Source organism: Athene cunicularia (assembly GCF_003259725.1).
Source record: "Athene cunicularia isolate RWA chromosome 10 unlocalized genomic scaffold, athCun1 chr10_part1, whole genome shotgun sequence".
NCBI classification, from domain to species: Eukaryota; Metazoa; Chordata; class Aves; order Strigiformes; family Strigidae; genus Athene; species Athene cunicularia.
In genome coordinates this window covers 8,660,368-8,676,843 of record NW_020799112.1, presented here as the reverse complement: position 1 = coordinate 8,676,843, position 16,476 = coordinate 8,660,368, and the positions used below count along the sequence as shown (strand labels likewise).

At 52.5% G+C, this 16,476-nt stretch overlaps 1 protein-coding gene across 7 annotated transcripts in view; it reads left to right on the top strand.

The window, feature by feature from the left end:
• PAQR5 (progestin and adipoQ receptor family member 5) overlaps positions 1–15,748 on the top strand; it is a 20,017-nt gene extending 4,269 nt beyond the window's left edge. For 2 of the 7 annotated variants that reach the window (XM_026855973.1, XM_026855972.1), the window contains exons 2-9: positions 3,259–3,312; positions 3,700–3,914; positions 4,155–4,282; positions 4,402–4,607; positions 5,205–5,331; positions 10,624–10,720; positions 11,215–11,356; positions 12,167–15,748. In XM_026855973.1, the coding sequence (XP_026711774.1) occupies positions 3,861–3,914; positions 4,155–4,282; positions 4,402–4,607; positions 5,205–5,331; positions 10,624–10,720; positions 11,215–11,356; positions 12,167–12,414 (1,002 nt within the window). In that variant the 5' untranslated portion in view covers positions 3,259–3,312; positions 3,700–3,860 and the 3' untranslated portion in view covers positions 12,415–15,748. Of the gene's footprint in view, positions 1–122; positions 543–594; positions 1,023–1,949; positions 2,196–3,258; positions 3,313–3,699; positions 3,915–4,154; positions 4,283–4,401; positions 4,608–5,204; positions 5,332–10,623; positions 10,721–11,214; positions 11,357–12,166 lie in introns of those variants that run through there. The other 5 variants (XM_026855969.1, XM_026855970.1, XM_026855971.1 and 2 more) reach the window with 5 other exon arrangements.
• Positions 15,749–16,476: the final 728 nt, after the last annotated feature.

The window sequence follows — 16,476 nt, the reverse complement described above, 5'->3', positions numbered from 1 at the left end:
CCCCCCCCCCCCCCAAATGGCTATCAAGAGACTTTCCCTCGCCGTTAAAATGCTGCTGCATGTTCACCAGCCCTGATTTCAGATGCCCCTTATTGCTTCTCCCCGCTACCTGCGAGCTGGGCGTTACGCCGGGCTCTAGTGCTTCCAGCTCCTTAATAACGAGCAGCGACGTCCGCGCCTCCCTCCCCAGCCACTCGCACTCCTCAATCTGCCGCTCGATTCAAATATTGTGAAACGCGTTACCAACGGCTGCAGTAACACCAGAGGCTTTGTCGGGGAGGAGAAGGGGAAACGCTCTGGGTTCTGCAGCCGGCGCAGGCGTGGGGAGAGCCGGTGGCCGAGGGGACCCTGTTGCCCGGCCGGCTGTGATCCTCCAGCCAGCCAGGAATGATGTAAGAAACCTCCAGTTCGGGAGCAGCTCCCGCTTCATCTACAGGAGGGTTTTAACTTTACAGTGTCCTCGGAGACAGTTAAACAAGTTTCGGGTGTTTTCCGGTGCTAAAGCAGAGGGACCTGGGAGCTGAAGATGCACAGGGAGGTCTGTGAGTTCATATTTTTTCCTGCCCTTACTCCACTTCCTTGCAGCCCGGCTGAAGCTAATCCAGAGCACAATCTGAGCGTTTGGCCACAGTTATTTCCGGTTTTATTTTGCTGCCTTTTTCCTGTTCTACTAAAAGACGAGCCAGAATTAATGTGCTCCTAATCTGGGAAAGCAGCCGGCGGGGCTGACCTCCTCCGCGTCCTTCCCCCTCCCGAGCCCAGCCGGGGTGCGGGGACCGTCCCGCCGGGTGCCGGCAGAGAGTCAGGCTTTTGGCAAATCCTCCCTTGTCCTTCCTGCCGGGCTGCCGGCTTTGGCAAACCTGCCCCAGCCCGCTCCCTCGGCTGCCTACGCCCCGGCCGGGCTTCCAGCGTGGCTCAGCCATGTGGGCTGTGTTTGTACACAGATGAGTAACGCGGTCGTCCTGAGCCAGCGCCGGCGATAACGCAGCATCCGACCCAGCCCCACTCCCGGGAGCAGCGCCGTAAGTACCAGCTGCTCTGCTTTTTTGCTCCCTTTCTCAGTCGTTTTTGCTGCTTTTCACGCTGCCCCGGAGAGGCCGAGGCTTTGCACGGCGTGAGCTTGCCCGCCAAAAGATGAAGGTGGGAAGGAGCTGTGTGTGCCGGGGGCCGGCAGTGCGATGCTTTTCCCTGCCCTCCGACGGCATCAGCAGGTCGTGGCCACGCTGGTTGTTCGCAGAATTTATGGAAGTTTCACTCGGCTGCGTTTTAAGAGTGGGACGGGGCACTGAGAGGCGGCCGTGCCCCGAGGAGGACGGGTGAAAGCGCTGGGGCTGGCAAAGGGCTCAGACACGTGCCTGAGACGCGCTGATGATGGGAAAGCCTTAAGCTTACATGCGTGCTCGGAGCTGCCTGCTCGTCTGCGATCCCCAGCAGATACCAGCAGCCACCCGCAGCAATAACAACCTCCTACAAAGCCTCTGTTGTTCTGCTGGAAAAGGTCTTGGCATGTCCTGTGCTGCTGACGCTGGTGCTGAGCACCCAGAGGAGCCCGGCCACTAGCTGTACCCTTCAAGGAGTCACTCTCCTTGCGCCGCCGTAAGAAAGTCGTGAAAGTTAATAATTAACAGCTAAAATATTTTTTCCCTCCGTGGAAAGAGGTGGGGGTATGGTGGGGAGAGCTTGTGCCGCGGGAGAGCTGCTGAAGCCACGCTCCGTGCTCACTGAAGCCAAGTCTGGAGGGTGACAGGGTGAAGGGGTGATGGGGTGACGGGGGACGTGTCGGGGCTCCTCTCATCAGTGACAAACCACAGCCTTTGACAGGGAAAACCCGTGCCAGGCAGGAACCTTCCCCGGGTGCACTTGGCAAAAAAAAAAAAAAAGGCTCCCGGGGCTGGACCTGCAGCCTGCGGTGCCTGACGTCCCCCCGGGGCTTGGTGTGTGGCCGTGGGGGATGAGGAGGAGAAGGAGGAGGAAGAGGTGTGTTTGCAGCTAGCTGGGTGACCCTGCAGAGTTCATTACTTGCTGTTTGCAGCGGCCGCGGCTGTGATGTGCCCCCATCCCTCAGAGCCGCTCCCCGGGTGGAAAAAATCAGCCAAAGGAGGAGGAAAACACGGGACCGCAGGGTGTGCCCGGGCTGGTGCTGCGCCCCGCAGCTCCAGTGACTCATTTTGCTCTTAAAAAATACGAGTTCGTGGGTAAGCCCAGGCCTGGGGCTGCTCGGGTGCTGCTGCGGAGGCAGCGGGGTGCGGGGAGTGTGGGAGCCGGGGTCCCTGTGTCACACACAGTTTTCCTGGGTGCAGAGAGCACCAGGATCATGGCTCCCGTCCAAGGGTTCTTTGAAAACCGGGCTTCTGCACCGTGCTGGGAAGAGCCTGGGCGGCTTCCTCAGCTTCACCAGGATAGGGGAGATGGGTTGTGTCCCGTCCCATTGTCGCCCTTGTCTGTGTTTGTACCGGGCGTGCGGCGGGAGCAGGCAAGGGCAGCACGCAGGGCCAGGCTGCCCTTGATTTCTGGAGCATGCAAATAACCAACGGCAGCCCTCGCTCCCTGCCCTCACCCCCTGCCCTCGCTCCCTTCCCTCGCTCCCTGCCCTCACCCCCTGCCCTCCAGCTGGCTCTGGAGGCCACCGCAGGAGTCAGGTCCCTTTTCCACCACGGAGGAGTGTGGGGATACCGGGGGGATCCCGGGGGGATTCTGGGGGGCTGCAGGCTGTGTGTAGCTTTGGGGCAGCACACCTGTGGCACAACACCCAAGGAAAAGCTCCTGATTCAAGTCTAATCTTTAACTAAAGGCCTTTCCAATTTTATTTTATGCTGGGTTTATTGCTCTCTTGCCTCGTTAATTTTTTCCCTCCTGCTAACCACCTCCCAGCCACCTCCCTCTCTCCGGGCACTCCCCGCACACGGTGGCCCACAGCATTTTGCCTGTGTCGGTTTGCACCGGAGCTGCTGGGCCACGCTGAGAGGTAGATTATGGACGAGGAGGAAGAGCAGGGGCAGATGAAGGGCAACACCAGCAGCCAGAAAAGGGCTGCAGAGGGCTTTATTCGGGACTGGCAAGTCCTGGGCAAGGCATGCTGATGGCTGAAGCTTGATGTGTCCTGGTGGGACATGATGGGATGGCTGGAGCAGCTGTCGGCCTCTCAGGAGGCTGAGTTCACAAGCGTGGTCTTGGGCTCCCTTCTCACCTGGCTTCTCTCAGGCCAGGCCATCCCTTGCAGGAGATAATAATTTTATTTTTTTCACCTTTATTTCACAGACCGGAGGTGGAGGCGGAGCAGGGGAGAGGTGGCACTGCTGAAGCCGTCGGCGGGTAAGAGATGGAGATGTTGGGGCTGCATCGTGGCCTGGGATGTTCCACAGGGACCTTGTATCCTCCCCGGGGGGACCTGCCTACACCCTGCAGCCCCCCAGCCCATGCCCAGGGGTTTCTCTACAACCTCAAGTGCTCCAGGGATGTGGGTGCTGTTCCTGGGATGACAACAGGGAGGTTCAGTCCCTCTGGGCAGTGGGGACAGGGACACGCTGTCCTTCTCCCCCTGCCCCTTCGGGGTGCGGGTGGGAGGGAGGGATTCCAACATCCCCTGCAGTGACACATGCCATCTCCCCTCCCCATCCCATGGGAGCCCCCCCAGAAGCGTTTGTCACGTGTGGGTTTGGGACACTGTGCCACGTCCCCATGAATCCTTGTCTCCCCCAGGCTGCCCGTTCCTGAGCATCGCTTCGGCCATCACGGGACAGCCCTGGCCCCATCGCCTTACTTCCCCTGTGGGGTGTGAGATGCAGCCAGGTCGAGTGTGAGGCACCACCAGGGCTCATACCGAGCCAAAAACATCCCTCGGAGCTGGAGCCCCGACCCACATGATGCTGAGCCTCAAGTTACCCCGGCTGCTCAGCATCAACCAAGTTCCCAAGGTCAGAGAGGAGTTTTTCTTCCCTATGCCTGGGGTTTGGGGAGGTGACAAGTGAGAGCAGCATGCTGGGGTGACTGTCCCCCAGCCCAGGGCAGTGCTCAGTCCCACAGGGCAGGGGGGCACAGCTCTATCCTTTCAGCAGGGTCCTGGGTCCTGAATCATGGGCAACCTTCCTTCCTTCTTCCCTGACTTGTCCTTGCTCCTCCTCCACCTGCCCCCAGTGCCAGTCCTTGCCTTGCAGGGGTACCAGGAGCAGGGGATCCTCTTCGGGTATCGCCCCCCCCGAAGCTCAGCAGCTGATTGTCTCCTCAGCGTCTTCCAAATGACGAACGAGACCCTAAATATCTGGACGCATTTTGTGCCTGCCTGGTAGGTACTGTGCCCTTGTGCCTTCAGCGTCCATGGGAGGAGGCGGCGGGTTGCTGTGGTGGGAGAAGAGGGGACAGGGACACCCCAGGGTGCAACGCTCACCCTCCTCCTCCTCGCAGGTACTTCGTGTGGACCCTGGTGGGGCAGCTGCAGGGGCCGGGGGGCCCGGAGGACCCTCATGCCTGGCCTCTCCTTGCCTACCTGCTGACCTGCTGCATCTACCCCCTTGCCTCCAGCTGTGCCCACACCTTCAGCACCATGTCCACCCGCGCCCGGCACATCTGCTACTTCTTCGACTACGCGGCTCTCAGCATGTACAGCTTGGGTAAGGGCGGGCACCTCTGCAGAGGTTTCACTAGGGTGCCGGTCCCCAGTGCTCCCCTGGAGGCAAGCGAGGCATCAGGGACAGGGCTGAGCCCCTGGTGCTCAGACGGGACAAGAGCTGACATCCTGGAGTTGCTCCACTCCTCTTCCTCCTCCCCACAGCCTGGTGCTAGGGAGGGGCTGTGAGGCATCTCTGACACCGCCACAAATAATTTGGGGCTTGGTTTTGTATGGAGCAGCCCTGGGATGGAGGCCTGGCTGTGTGACACTCTTTGGGATTTTTAGTAAATAGAATAAGTTACAAAACAAAGCATGTTAAGGAGAAATGTGGTCAGTGAAGCTGGTGGTGCCTCGCTGCGGAGGAAGCAGCAGCAGCTGGGGTCTTTGCATGTCGCTGGCTCCTCACGGAAGGGTGTCTGCAGGAGCCAGCAATCAGGGTGTCTGCCTCCCGCTCCCCTGAGCTACTCAGCTGCTCCTCCACCTCAACTCACAGCTCCTCTCCCGAGAGCACCTGAGTGCCAATTCACGGCTGCGCCCAGGAGGAAGCGGAGGCTCCCGGCGGGGCCTGGCACCAACCGGGCACCTCTTGTGCTTCCAGGGTCGGCGCTGGCCTACTCGGCATACGTCTTCCCCAGGGAATGGCTCAACAGCCCCTTCCACCGCTGCTATGTCCCCATCGCAGTGCTGAACACCGTCGTTAGCACCAGTCTGTCCTGCTATTCCAGGTAAGCTGCTGCTTTATCTGCTGTGGCTGCTACAGCAGAATCATTAATTAGTTTTATGAACCAAACTTTTCAATTACGGGCCGTACCATAACAGTATGAGCCTTAAGCTCAGGAAGGGGAAGAAAAGGAATTTTGGTTTAGGAAACACATTGCATGTGGGTGCTAGGAGAGTCTGATGATCAAAAATCCAAAACAACTGAAGTAGTGTTAATCTGTGAAAGTTGAAGGGGTGATTTTGTGCAGCGCATGCCTGGCAGGAAGGTGCCCACCTCCAGCACCTTGCCATGCCTGTTGTTTTTCTAACATAACCTGAAAAAAAAGGGGGGGGTGTCTAGGGACCCCAACATTTAAGCATGTTTAAACATAAGCATGGTCCTGCCAAACGCATGTGCAAGCCCGAGTGCTACGTGTGTGCTTATATTTGTGTGTGCGTGTGTTTATGTGCGTGTTCCTACATGTGCGTTTCTACGTGCATACAACAGATTTGCGGAGGAGGAACCTCACCATCCTTGCAACCGGTTGCATAATTTTTAAAGCATGGACAGTGTTGCGTGCGCGGTATTTTGTTCCTGAGCGGCATTAGACGATTTGTTTGGAATAACTCAAAATGTATAAACTGCTCAGCTGATTTCCAGCACTCCACGCCGTGCTAGATCTCCAGCTGGACTGGTTTGGATTTAATTCATGGTAGACACCTCCCCGAAGGCTTTGTTTGTAAAGCACTCGTGTCTCGCTGCGAGAACAAGCAGTTTGCTTTGCGAAACGTACAATTCCCATGTCCTCAAGCAGCATGAAGAATCGTTTGGCATTACTCCTTCCTTCCTTCTGTTTTAGGGTGTCTTTGTATTTTGGGGTGTCTTTGGCTTGTCACAGCATCACATAACCCTGGGGGGCCTTTCCCTGCCCAGGACCCACCCCCAGCACAGGGCTGTGTGTCTTTGCTGCTGCCTTGGCTGGGAGGAAGATGCTCCCATGCCCTGGCGGGATGAAATCAGGGTGCCCAGCTGCAAGAGAGGGGCTGCTGCAGGGTGGGATGCAGCTCAGTGTCACCACATCTCCCCTCCTCCTGAGAGGGAGAGCACTAAGTGCTCAATATTCCTTACAGATCCTGCAAATTTGCCTTACTTAAGTGTGTTGGGTATGGGAGGATTTACTCGTATTTTGGTGTGGGTTACACACTGGAGTAACTCCCTGGGGAGGAATATCTGTTCTTGGTATCACTGAACAGTGCTGCAAACTCAAGGATCTCTCTTGGTGGATGATGCCAGTTGGGACTTGGTATTTTTTCCTTATATTCTTCATTTCTTTCTCTTTCTTTTTGTCTCTTTCCCCCTCTTATTTTTGTCTTGTGCGTCTCTTTATTGTCTCATTAGATGGGCTTAGCAAACGAAGTTCACTGACCATGTGCTAATCTTAGGATAACACTTAGGAAATATCAGCAACTTGAGATCAGTTCCAGCCTAATTTGGATTGTTTAAAAAAATTATTGATCTGCAAATTTAATTGTCAGCCTCTCTCTACTACAAAACTGTAAGTACAGTTATGTGAAAAACATGCAACTATCCCTATGGCATAGAATAGCAATTCCTGTTGTCTCAGTAATTTCCATTAGAGAAGTAGGAAATCCATCAAATGTAGGCTTAAAAATAAAAAAAAAATCAACAAAACATCCCTGGCTGAGCAGGAATCCTGAATACACCATACCAGTGTGGGCCAGCAGTGCTGCTGGTTTCCCCCACGGTGGTGAGAGGAGCCCCTGCACATGCCGGCTCACAGTTGGGGCTTGCATGAGCCACGGGGCCAGTGCCCTGGCACACCAGGCTGCCAGCATCCCCACCACGGCTGCTGCTCTCGCCCTGTGCCCCTCCGCATGCCTCAGGTGTGGCAGCATCTCAGCTGCGTGGGGAAACTGGTTTTGCACCCACCTCGGCCACGGTGCTTACCTGGGTTGTGGAAGTGGCTTGTGCCGGGTGGGTTGGGGATGGAGGAAGCCCCCCCGAGGCCCCCAGTGCCTGAGCCACCCCCATTTCCTACCACAGGGTGCTGCTCACCGATGGCATTTGCCTCAGCATCACCCTTGGCTGAGTCACAGCAGCGAAAAGGTCCTTCCGAGGCAGGAGGGTTGAATGGGAACGGAGCTGAAAACCAGTTGTGCAATGGGAGGTGATGCTACCAAGCTCGGAAGGGACCTGCCCGGGCACTCCCACTCCTGCCCAGCTCACCGAGGGCTTGGCACCGGCACCGTGCCTTGGGTAGGGCTGCCTCGAGGAGCTGGGAGGGCCCATGGCTGCTGGTGGCCCTGGGTGCATGTGACACCACCAGGGATGGGGGTGACTCGAGAGAGGGGCGAGCAGCATGCTGGCCGTTTCAGAGAGGTTCAGAGGAGGGAAGAGCTCCTGAGCCCGGCTGAGCTGCTGAACCGGGGCCCAACACCGTGGCTCAGCCTCCGGCAGCCACCCCATGAAGGTCAGCAGGAGTACAGGTTGATGCAGAGGAGGATGCAGTGACATGATGAAGACAAGGACTTGCAGCAGGACGTCTGAAGAAAGGGGTTTTGCTAAGCTGCTGTACCAAATTTCATCAACTTCTCAGGAAAATTTCCCAATCCTAGACGGCTGGTTGATGAGTCAACAGTAAGAATTTTTGTTTGGTTGGTTTTTGCATCCTGTGCCCTAGGAACATGGAATTGCCAAACAGGGAAACACGTGCAGATGGACTGAAATAGGTGTGTTTATCCTTTACGTGACGCTAAAACCCCTTGTCACCCTGATATGGAGAACGTCCAACTGCATTCCTCCCCCAGCACAGGATGAGCAGCCACACAAAAGGTTTCTTTCATGCTGGAGGATCTGGCATCTCCCTGCAGGCATCCCCATGAAAGCAGAAAAACCTGTATGGGCTTTTCAGGATGAGAACAGAGTACACTTGAGCTCTGCTACCTCTCACCTGTCGTCTGACTAGGACACTGTCCCCAAGTTACCAGGCACCCAGGCTACAATAGAGGGGCTCTATTTTGGCAGCAGATCTGCACAGGTTGGGTCGGTATGTGGCTGAAGGAGTGGGAAGATGTGGGGTGAGGGTGAGCGCAGCACCCAGCAGCAGTGGGTGAGCAGGAATGGGAGCACATCACTGGGTGGGGGACACCATGGTAGGAAAATACAGCAACAATCGTGCAGAAATTCAGGAGAAAACAGAGCAGGAGACATCTTCAGCATTGTTGTGATGTCTTTGGAGCAAGCTACAAGCCATGGTGGCAGGCCAAACCAAGGGGAAGCAAGGTGAAAGCCCTTGTGTAGTTAGTGGCTCATGAGCAGATGTTGAATTGTCAGAGTTTCAACCCATATTTTGGGTCATATTGATAGAGCCCTTCTGCTTTGCAGACAGGTCTGGTGTAATTCTGCTTAAATTAGTCTCTGTTTCCCTATCGGGCTAAAACCCTACAAAAGTTGGTCTTTCCCAGCAGGGAGGGACTGGAGGGAGAGGTCCTCTGTTCCTGGTCTGGAGCTCCCACGGCTGTGGCGGGAGGCAGGGTGATGGGCTCACGACTGGAGTCCTCCCCATGGTAGGGAGCATCTTGACACCCACCCCACTGCCCCCCACCTGCCCCCACGGCTGGAGGGGCAGGGCTTGGAGTGGGGTGAGCCCTGACCATGCCGGTCTCTGCGGGCAGGGTGCTGCTGGGCGTCTCTGAGGCTCCCCCATGCTCTCTGTCTCCAGGGTTCGTTTGGGTTGTGCTCCCCGTGCGGCAGGAGCAGATGTGGGGCCCAGCACAGAGCTCGAGACCCAGCTCCGGGTTTTTGGAAGGTTTTTTGGGGGGACCTGGGTGGTCAATTATTCTGTGATTTCAGCAGTGTGATTTCCTGGGAAACAAACTGCAGAATATTATTCCCTGTCCAGATACACACTTTCCTCCTCATACATGGTATGATTATCACCAACAGGCTGCTTCTTCCATTATAACGGTGATGTTGTTAAAAAGTAACTTGTTTAATTAATTTAGTTTGTGATTTCAGTAACTCTTTCCACACATTCTCTGAAATGACAATCGCAAAGTCTTGGCAGGATGTAAAAAAGAAGGATGCTGGGCCATTTCATGCTTTTCAGACATAAGCTGCAATATAGCTTAATTAACAAACAGTGACGATCACAGCCTGAACACCGCGCTACCTACAAAGCCTTCCAAGCAAAGGCAGATGTGTTCTCCCTGATTGCTGTGCTCAGAAAGCTTGGATTCAAAACCAAGAGTGAAAACTCAGTTAAAAACAGTTGCAGGGACAGCAGCTGTTTAAAAAACAGCTCCGTTCCTAGCTGCTGACAGGTAATAGCTAACGAGCAATGGTAAAAAAGCAAAATCAGCCACGCCAGGGCAGTGTAAAAAAGACTGTTTTCAGAGCTGCAGAAATGCACCTGCAAGAGCCCGAGCACAGTCACAGAATCACAGAATCATCTCAGTTAGAAAAGCCCTTTAAGGTCATCCAGTCCAACCATTAACATAACACTGACCATTCTCAACTCCACCAGATCCCTCAGCGCTGGGTCAACCCGACTCTTCAACCCCTCCAGGGATGGGGACTCCCCCCCTGCCCTGGGCAGCCCATTCCAACGCCCAACAACCCCTTCTGCAAAGAAATACTTCCTAAGAGCCAGTCTGACCCTGCCCTGGCGCAGCTTGAGGCCATTCCCTCTTGTCCTGTCGCTTGTTCCTTGGTTCAAGAGACTCATCCCCCCTCTCTGCACCCTCCTTTCAGGGAGCTGTAGAGGGCGATGAGGTCTCCCCTCAGCCTCCTCTTCTCCAGACTGAACCCTCCCAGTTCCCTCAGCCGCTCCTCGTACAACCTGTGCTCCAGACCCTGCACCAGCTCGGTTGCCCTTCTCTGGACACGCTTGAGTCATTCAATGGCCTTTTTGTAGTGAGGGGCCAAAACTGAACCCAGGAATTGAGGTGCAGCCTCACCAGTGCCGAGTACAGGGGTGAGATCCCTTCCCTGTCCCTGCTGGCCACGCTAGTGCTGATACAAGAGAAGAAGAGGAGAGGGTGGCCCCTAAATCCTTCCTTGCCCAGTTCAGGGTTCAGCCAGGGTAGATTCAGCCACTGGAGCTGAGGGTGGCTGCAGATTTCAAACCCTCAGCAGGGAAAACCTGCACCCGCTCTGGCTGAATTCAGAGTCATCTGTGGGAGGCTGTAGGTGCAGCTGAAACAGTGCAATTCACACCCAGCAAACAACTCCAGTGCTGACATTGGCTCATGGGCCGTGCTGGGCCACAGGAAATACCTTCTCTGTTTTCTTCTAGGTTTCTGGAGGCAGAGCGGCCCCGGTTCAGCAAGGCTTCCCGCACCCTGGCCTTCGTGTACCCATACCTCTTTGACAGCATCCCTCTCTTCTACAGGGTACGCACAGCCCGTCTTCACAGCACCAAGACATTTGTTTGCTGTGGGGTTGGAAATATCAGCTGCTTCATCTTAGTCTGAAAATATTTGGGAAAATATGCTGCCTTTTTTTTGTTTGTTTCAAGGAAAACAAACTCCGGCAGGAAAAGATGTGGTTATTTTTTCCTGCACCTATTGATAGGCAGATTCTTTCCACTTCAAAGCGCCGTGCTCAAACTTTGCCCTTGCTGGAAAGTTACTGCCTTTGAAAGATGCAAGTTCTCCAGTTCCTAAACTGGAGCAGGATGGGAATTTTGCTGCAGTGAGGTGTAAGGACAGGAGGTGCGGGGCTGGGATTTGCACAAAATGGAGGCGACAGCCCTGGGTCCTTCAGTGCCGGGTCGGGTGATGGGCAGCCAGAGACGCTGGGGGCTCAGGGAACAGATCTGCCTCCTTTAGAAACATGTTGTTCCCCTCTTTCCTTCCCCTGTGCGGACACGTCTCTGCTGCTGCAGTTCTACCTGTGCGCGGCGGAGAGCTGCACGGAGGCTGCCATCCTGGTCCACTACAAGCACACTGCCTTTGCCTTCCTCACTTGCTTCATCTTCGCGAGCCATCTGCCAGAGAGACTTGCGCCAGGACACTTTGATTATATTGGTAAGTGCCAAAAGGGTGATCTGGCATTGTTTTCTCATTATTTTCAGGAAGAAAGCACGTTAATGCATGGGCAACTCCCAGGGGTTATAATATATTCCCTGCTGGAAATTGTAGTTTTACGTTTGAGATACAGCAGTCCTGCCTAGGTGAAGTGGGAACAGCTCTGGAAGCATGCTGTTTTCAAAATGTTTCACAGAGGGTTTTGTGACCTCAGAGCACTCATTTCTCATAGAAAAAACCTCACCTGTAGCACAGTGGTGCTATACAGTGCCATGTCACAGCAGCCACACCAAGGAGACTGGATGGCAGTCACAGAATCCCAGAATCATCTCAGTTGGAAAAGCCCTTGAAGATCATCCAGCCCAACCATCAACCTCACCCTGACCGTTCTCAACTCCACCAGATCCCTCAGCACTGGGTCAACCCGACTCTTCAACCCCTCCCGGGATGGGGACTCCACCACCTCCCTGGGCAGTCTATTCCAATGCCTAACAACCCCTTCTTAGAGAAATGCTTCCTAATATTTAGTCTAAACCTTCCCTGGCGCAAGCATTGGGGTTTTTCCTGCTCTCCCCAGCACGCCGTGCACTAGCACAGTGCTCCTCAGCACATCACATGTGCCAGGACTGCAGCAGTGAGGAATTCGCTTCCATTACAGCCAGATGCATTTTGGAAAGGAAGATCTCTGCGCTCTGGTGGTGCAGCAGTAAAAGCCACAGAAATTAGTAAAATAAATATTTAAAAATGTGATTGCCCAGAGGCAATGGATGCTATGCAGAAGGTCTGCTGAGCCTTTTGGCTTTGTTGCAGGGCACAGCCACCAAGTTTTCCACGTCTGTGGGATCATCGGCACACACTTCCAGATGGAGGCCATCACATTGGACATGGCCGAGCGCCACGATCAGCTGCTTTCCCCCTCGCTACTTCCCTCCTCCCTCCAGACCCTCGGGGCGATGGGCATCGGCACGGCCGTGAGCCTGGCTGTCATTGGGCTCTGCTCCGTGTCCTTGCACTTCATGCCAGAGCTTCTGCAGAGAGAAAAACCCCACGGGCATTAAGCTTTGGGTCTAGATAGGGTTTATGCTGCTCCATGGGAGAAACTCAAAACGGTATGTGTATGGTATGGATGAGGAGGAGTTTATTTTCCTATGCTCTCTGAGAAAATTGAACATTTTCTCAAGAGTGAAACGTATTGCACTGGTTTTTGTACATATAGCTTTAAAGCTGGGAACAGATTATGAAACGCTTTTAATCAAGTTACTATTTCATCATGAGAAATATTTAAAATAATCTTAACTTTTTTTTCTGTAAAAGGGAGATAAGTGCTAATACTTTCCAAAGCAATAGGCATTCATCAGGTCTGCCTTAGGGAGGAATCGGGGAGGCAAGTGAACGTGGATAACTCTGGTCATCTGGTGACACAGATGTCCTTGTCATCAGTTTAGACCGATAGCCAAGACTGCCTGGCAAAGGCACGAGCAAGGGTTCCCCCAGAGGCTCCCTAACTAAGGTTTTCACCTTGAAAGTGGCATTATTTTGGAGATTAAAACCTCAGTTATCTGTGTTATACAGCCTTACGCTAAACCCAAGTGCCTGACAGATGTGGGATTGAGAGACTAGTTTGCCTACATTTTAAATTCAGGTATTTTTAATCATTACACAGAAAGAGTTATTCTAGAAGAACTCTCCACTGGATGTTCCTCCAGAATAGCTTTTTTTTTTTTGGTCCAATTCCAGTGCCTGGGGAATGAGTTTGCAGGGGAGAGCTGAGCTCCTGCCCACGCAGGCGATGCAATGGCCGGGTGGCTTATGCAGCCCCAGGCCCAGAGCACGGGGGGCACTGTCCCTCCCTCCTTGCACCCGTCACCTCCGTCCTGTGCTCGCAGCGGGCCCCTTCTCTGACCTCATTTGTGGCATCAAACGTGACCGCAGGAAGAAATACCTGCACCCACGAGGTGACGACATGGACTTCCTTATGAGCACTGTTTTGTGCTGTTTTAACGTGGGCGTGAAGCCGTGATGCTCAAAAAAGGTATTTGTCATCTTGTTGAGGGCAATATCTGAGAAATTTGTGAGATATCCTCTCATGAAGCATCCTCTCCCAGGTGTTTCTGGAGGCAGGATACTGGGCTACAGCACCTTGGTCTGAGGGTGTGACTGACGGTAGAGCCATCACCTCTGAACCTCTCTAGTTTCTGGTCCCACATGGATAGAAGAATGTTTTTCTTTTCCTGAGTGGATAGCAAGAGGGTGTCTGGGGAGAATAAGACATCAGCTGAGCAATAAGTGGGAGTCTGTATGGCGTAGGGATGTGAGTGCTGTTGGATGAAAGGCAGGATTTAGAGCAGCTGAGCTGATCACGCATGAGGGGATCAAAACATGTCATTTGAATGCATTTCCAGAGTTAGACCTCTGCTCACCCAGCAATAGTCCTGTGCTCTGGCTCTTGCTCCTTGCTCTCCTTTGTTGCTGCATCTGGATTTTACAGGCAGAAGCGAAGAGCACTAGGGAGAGGTTGAGGGCAAGGGGGAGGCAGCCCACGAGGAGAGCTTGGCTGGTGGCTCCCGCGACGGAGGTTGTCACATTGGATTTATCTCACGCCGCACAGGAGGTGCAGGAACACGCGATGCAAAGATTACTGCTAGGGAATATTATCAAGCTTCTTGATAATCATACGGGTGTATAATTTGTTTTGTGTATAATTGCCTCTATCAAGGTATAATTGATGCACTTTTGAGTGACAGTACAACTGCTCGTTAAATATATTATGGGACAAATAAATCTTTTGAAAAATAGCTTTCTTTTGAAAGCTGACCAAGATTTATATTAATATTTATAAGCACTGGAACAGAATTGTTTATTCAACAGTTTTATTTCATTAAAAGAGAAAACTAATATAACTATCGCACTGATATATGCTAACCTGATTTGTATAGTTTCATAAAAATACTGCCTGTGAAAATTAATCACTTCAGAGATAATTGCTAATAATTGCAAAGCTTATTTACCTTGTGTACTCGTGTGACCGGAAAGGAATCTGGCTTTGCATGCAAGACATGATTGAAGAGTCTGTAAAATTTATTTATATGAGTCATCATACATTTTTTTCTTGGTTGTTTAACTTTTGAATTCGGGAAGTCCTCTCATCCTCTTCAGGTGAAATTATTTTTAGGAAAACTACATTAAAAATATAACAGTAGTAGTATTACACACTATAACAATAAAAAAGTATGGTAGTATGATACACTACTATAATCCCTCTGGATCCTGCAACACTTTGCATGGACCCTTTGTCTGGCACATACTTTATACACTAAACAAGTGAATGTTTGATTTTGAAGCAGCCCAGGTCAGCCAGATTTCTTCTTCAGTTGTAGATAGACCTCCAGTAATCTATTCAATATACTAGATTTTATTCACATAAAGAAATAAAAAAATCTGTGTCAAACTGTTAAGAGTAAATAATACAGGACATTTATTTGTTGGAACATGTTGTTTTGTTGTGTGTCTCTGCCCAACCCAGAGCAAATCCCAAACAAAACTACTATCTTTATGACCAAATCCCAGAGAACATCAGTCATCTGCCCTTCAGACAAGCAGAGTTTACTCTGCTGATGAACTACGCAGATACAGCAGAGCTTTAGGTCTGCTGAGTTCCTTTGGGTTAAGGTAAAAGTTGAATCTGAATATTCCTGAATAACTTAATCCAAAAGATGCACATCTTTTTCCAGAGTATAGCGCACATGGTGGATTTAAATGAGCTGGAATGCAGGTATGAATGTGATTGTGGCAGGAGCTGGGAATATCTTCTGGAACACTTCCCCGGGCGAGGCAGGTGTTGTCGGGCTTGCTGCACCTTCGGTCTTGGGAAAGGTGTCTGCTGTATGAATTGTTATCTTGCTTGTTAAACCCCCTTTCCTCCTGTGATGAGAGTGAATTGTGCTTTCCATCCTGCGTGTATCGTTTTCCAGGCGGGTATCAGTATGCTGGGTTTAATTTATTAAGTCCTAAGCGGTCTGGGATCTATGAGAAGACACTGCCGTGGCAGTCAGTGGAAGTGTGAGCAGAGGTTTTTTTTCTGTGAGAAGTGCAGCTTCAGGCACTTTTATCCATTAGTTCCCAGGGCTCTGGGAATTCTGTTTGGTTTTGAGGGTGGCAGCCCCATCTTACCAGTTTTAGAGTGCAGGGCAAGGACAGTCGTGGTGTGATGGTGGGACTGTGCGTGGGGCTCTGGTTCTGCTCCAGGAGTTCAATTTTGACTGGTTGTATTCTCGAGAACATTAAGAAATGTGCCTGTTTCAATGTGTTTTAAAACACTTTAAGAAGTGAAGGTTGGACCAGGAGACTGATGTCTGCTGATAGCGGTCACAGTGAAAAATAAAAGACAGCTTGTTGGGATTTCTTTGGATTTTCTTTTTTTTCCATAAGTGGGTAAGCTTACTTGATTTAGTTAATTTGTACTAAAACTGAGGAGTCTGTGGTGTAAGAGAGATTGAGTTCAAGCCACTGGAGGCCTTTAGAGATGCTGCCCAGGGTTAAAACCCAAGTTACTTCATCCTTTATCCCAGTCTCCCCATTCAAAATAGAAGCGCATTTCCTTGTCAGGAAGTTAGGTCTTTCAGTGGCCTTGTCTGGCCAGGTTTTTTATGCGTGTCTTAACTTCACATTTTAAGCTTTATTTTCCACCGTGAAGCATTCCCTATGGGCTAGGAATTAACTGATATACCTCCAGGCAGGTAGCGGTTTAGCCACGGGGAGGGCCTGGCACAGGGAACTTGCTGGATTACACCCCTCTTCCTAAACCCCAACTTTTATTTACACTAAGCAGATAAAACAAGCAATTAGAAGACAAGACACAGGCCGGGCAGCCTGCCAGGGAGAGGCTCCCATGCCTTGGCCTGAAGCCCGGGCGACATCTTGTCTCCATCCCCGCTCAAGCTGGTGGCCGAGCCGCCCCGGGGTGTGAAGGCAGGGAAAGGCGGGGTGTGGCGTGGCGGCTTCCCCTCCCCTCTGGGGCTCCCAGAGCCCTCGGCACGGTCGCTTCCGCCATTTCCCTGAGGCTGGGCCTGGTTCCGGCCTCCAGGCCCAGCTCTGGGCCCACCCAGGCGGGAGCTCCCGCG